Below are 4165 nucleotides of genomic sequence, written 5' to 3' on the forward strand. Positions count from 1 at the left end.
CGTTCCGGTCAAACTACACCATGCCATCTCATTGCTCCTGTTACTTGAAATGCCACCTGGTGTCTTTGCACAAACCCTATTTTAGATGACATGACAGTATTTTTAAATTCACCACTGAAATATGGGTTACTCTGCATGTTTTACTATAGATGTAAATAGGTTTTGGATTTTTATATTGTTTTTTTTTTCTTTCCATGCTCTCACAAGCAGTTGTGTTTAATAAACTTTTTAATCTTCCGTACAAGCGGCTCTGTTTGTTCATGTGTCTGTAAATCAGGAGCAGAAGGACGTTCACAGGTCCAGGGGCTAGTTGGCAGAGATGGAGGGAAGGTTGACGTAACTCTTCATTGGAGGCAACGGTTTGATCTTCCTTCCTGCCCAGCCTCCTTTCCTCTGCCACAAGCCGCTGGACGGGCGGATGCCGAGCCAGCGGTTTCGCCCCGCCTTGCCAATGATCCGTTTGTTGTGGTCGATGTTGGACACTCGTCCCACAGTCACCATGCAGGTCTCCAGTACCTTAAAGCGACAACAAGGCAACATTTACTTCCCAGTGGAAGTATTTCCAGCAGGATGAACGTATTTTACCCTCACCTGAACCTGCTGCTTGGAAGGAAGCTGAACGATGGCTGTTCCGTTTACCTTCCGAAGCAAAACGCCACTCGTGCCTGAAATCCAAACGGGACGTTTTAGGAACCGTACTGGAACACCACGTAACTAAACGCCATGGAACCACTCAGGATACCTGCAGCGCGTATGTACTCGGATCCCCTCCCTGGTTGTATCTCCAGATTGTTCACCAGTGTTCCCACTGGAAGAGCTCCCAGTGGGTAGGCGTCCCCCTCACTGGCTGACACTGCAAAGTTAGCCCAAGTTAGAAAAGCTGCTGGAAATTAACTCCTCGTCTAAAATCGTTGTTGCAAAGCGGAAGAAGGTCTCGAACCTGCCATGCGTCCAATAACGTTGGATGTTTTAATGAGGTCTCCGACCTGCATGTTCTCTGTCGCGATGATCCATCGCTTACGGTTACCACTCGCCACCAGAGCTATGTCCGCCGACCTTTTGACAAAGAAAAAGCTCCTTACTGTCACAATCGTTGGTGCATCTGATTAAACAACCGGTGACCAGTTGGTCTTACCTGCACGGATCGTATCGAACCTCGACAACCTTTTCTTCAAAGGGCTGGCCCTCTTTGTCTGCTTCATAGCGCAGCCTCTGGAAGTCTATCCATCGGTACCTTTGTTTGTGGCCACCGCCGATGCCATGTGTGCGGATCTTTCCTGTGAGGGAAACGAGAATCACAAGCTTTCTAAATACTTTCCACATGCTAGCTGCTCAAATGATCCTTGTGCTCGCCAAAATAGAAACTTAAGCCAATTTCTCGAATGAAGACCAGTCATCTGATTGGCCTTCATTCAGTCTGGAGACCTTTCACAGGCTGATTCCAAATATTGAAGAACTACAGCAAAGGAGAGATTAGGCTTTTATCAGCTAAACGGTCTGCTTCAGGTTGTGTTTAGAATAGAATTGACTTTATTGATCCCACGGTGGAGAAATTCACTTGTTACATTAGTAGAACAATAGTAAAGGTTCATGTATGTACATACGGGCAGGAAGCTAGTGTTGTAACCTTCAACCACTAAAAACCACAAATAAAAAATGATGAACTTGGGTTCCAGAGCCAAGCAGCATACTGTAAGGGATACAGGCATACAATGTAAATCCAGTATTGCCGTGATGTTATTGTGCACCAGGATCATGCCAGCACCAGTTAAACTGAGGAGTTCTACACTCTTACTGCAGAGGGGATGAATGACCTGTGGTAGCGTTCTGTTTTACATCGGAGATGCCTCTGATGGAGCCGTCCACGGTCTCCGCAGTGGGTGAGTGTTTTTTTTTTTAAGACGGTCATCTTCCCCAGCATCCCCCTTTCACACATCTTAACTGAATCCAGTGCGCATCACACCACCAGCAGACTGAGCGGGGCTTGAACCTGCGACCTTCCGATCACGACGCGTCATCATCGAAAGTCAATCACCATTTCCTTTGTCTTACTGGTGTTCAAGCGACGGTGATTACACACCAGTCAACAAAGTCCATGATGACTGACCTCTACTCCTCGTCAATCCCCTCATACACACAGCCAACAATGGCCGAGTCATCAGAGAATCCCTGGTGGTGACAGCTGCTGGTGTTGTAGGTGAAGTCTGAGGTGTACAAGGTGAAGAGAGAGGGTGAGAGCGCCGTACCCTGTGGAGCTCCAGTACTGCACACAACCACCTCAGACATACAGTTGTGCAGCCTCACATATTGTGGCCTGTTGGTGAGGTAGTTGATGGTCCATGCAGTCAGATGTTCGTCCACTCCTGCACCCCTCATCTTCTGCTGCAGTAAACGCGGCTGGATGGTGTTGAAGGTACTTGAGAAGTCGAAGAACATAATTCTCACAGTGCTTTTTTGCATCTCGAGGTGAGTCGGCGCCTGGTGCTGCAGGTAGATGAGCACGTCCACCCCCATGTTCGGTTTATATGAAAATTGCAGTGGGTTCAGTTCCGGTTTAGGTTTTTTTCTCTGCGGTTTTGATGGTTTGTAGCAAAACAATTTATAGAGATGAATAAAATGTTAAAGAGAAACTATTTTTTATGGTTTTTAGTCATATTTAGATAAAGAATGGTCTACCATGATTTTTTTTATATCTAAATAATAAAATGTTTGCAAAAACAGTCTAATTTCTGTGTCTGACTGACATAAGACACCAGAAAAACAGGAAATCCTGACTGAGGACAGTCATAAGGACCGATTCTAATATATTTCTGACTAGTAAATGACAGAAAATGAATTTAAATAATAGAAAGTAAAGCTTTTGGCAGACTTTACCTGTGTGATCTCTGCCGCCAGTCTTTTTCATCCCCATTGGTTTAATACTGTACTTCTCCCTCTGCTTCCAAAATGTTCTGTTCTGCTCCAAAGAGGCTGTGGTGAGGAAACCTCTGCACTGGCTGACTGTGTTCGTTCCCAGAGTTCCCAGCTTCACCTGCAACAACAAAAATAAAGGAGACTTCTAAAACAGGCTGATGGGTTTAGAATCAGAAAGCTTTATTGCCAGTGCTCCAGCGTCCCGAAGCATAGGAATTTGACTGGTTTTAGACTCTGGCTGTCAGGGGTGGTTTACCTGGGAGGAGAGCAAAACAGGCTGGGAGAGAGTCAGGCTGCGCAGAGCTCGAGTTAAACAGGATAACGCCATGATGACGTCCTGCAGGGAGTAAAGGAAAGAAGAAGAATCGATCAGAAAACGCCTACATCAGCACGCATCAATATAAGAAATTAGCTTTAAGTGTGGTTATTTAATAAGTTAACAGGTCTCGCGTGTGGGCAACTATAAGGTGTTGTTTTATCTAAGTAACATTTCCATTCTGACACATAAATGCACCACAACTCGTTTCTGTGGATTAGTTCGGCGAGGAGACTCGCCCTAGTTTGCAGTAACAGTAATCCAACACCACTAAAATATCGCTGTCAAATAAAACCCACCGCAAAATCCAAAAGTATTCATAAAACTGAGCTAACCGTAATATTTTAGTTCTCTTTATGCCGAACTTCTCGATGGCGTCCTTCACAGACCTGCACGCGACGTCGCTCGCTGATGACGTAAAGAAGTGTTTTCTCGTTCCCTATTATTTTAAAACACGACATATTCCTCAAGGTTATATGAATTCTCTTTTTCTTACAAATCATACATAATAATTTATAAAATATTACAAGGTTATTTTCTTTGTTGTGTTGGTGTTCGCTGACCGATAACACAATCCGCCTGTAGGTGGCAGTATTGCTCATCGACATTTGATTCTCCACACTTTTGAGGAGGGTGAAAAGAATAATGCATACTTCTGTAATCTGGAAAAGAGACAAAAACAGAACAGTATAAAATCGATATTGATAAATAATATAGAAATTACGGATGACGAGATAATTTCAAAGGAAATTCTTAAATTTTATGACAATTTGTACTCCTCAAAATTCTCTGAAGAAAATTGTAATAACTTCCTGAGCAGTATTGAAATGCATATTCCTAAAATCAGTGATGACTTCAGACTTTTATGTGATGACAACATAACAAGCTTAGAGTCGGATGAAGCTGTGAAGCGACTATGCCTGAACAAAGCTCCCG

General features: G+C 44.0%; 1 protein-coding gene across 1 annotated transcript; it reads right to left on the reverse strand.

Annotated features, from left to right (window-relative positions):
• Nucleotides 1–210: 210 nt before the first annotated feature.
• On the reverse strand, nucleotides 211–3652 carry mrpl2 (mitochondrial ribosomal protein L2). The gene is made up of 8 exons (XM_015943931.3): nucleotides 3565–3652; nucleotides 3170–3250; nucleotides 2875–3031; nucleotides 1136–1277; nucleotides 941–1056; nucleotides 743–853; nucleotides 592–665; nucleotides 211–516 (listed from the first exon to the last, which is right to left on the reverse strand). The coding sequence occupies exons 2-8, from the start codon at nucleotides 3239–3241 to the stop codon at nucleotides 307–309; spliced, it is 882 nt and encodes a 293-aa protein (XP_015799417.1). The 5' UTR covers nucleotides 3242–3250; nucleotides 3565–3652; the 3' UTR covers nucleotides 211–306.
• Between the last annotated feature and the right edge of the window lie 513 nt (nucleotides 3653–4165).

This window comes from Nothobranchius furzeri, chromosome 12 (assembly GCF_043380555.1).
Source record: "Nothobranchius furzeri strain GRZ-AD chromosome 12, NfurGRZ-RIMD1, whole genome shotgun sequence".
NCBI lineage: Eukaryota > Metazoa > Chordata > Actinopteri > Cyprinodontiformes > Nothobranchiidae > Nothobranchius > Nothobranchius furzeri.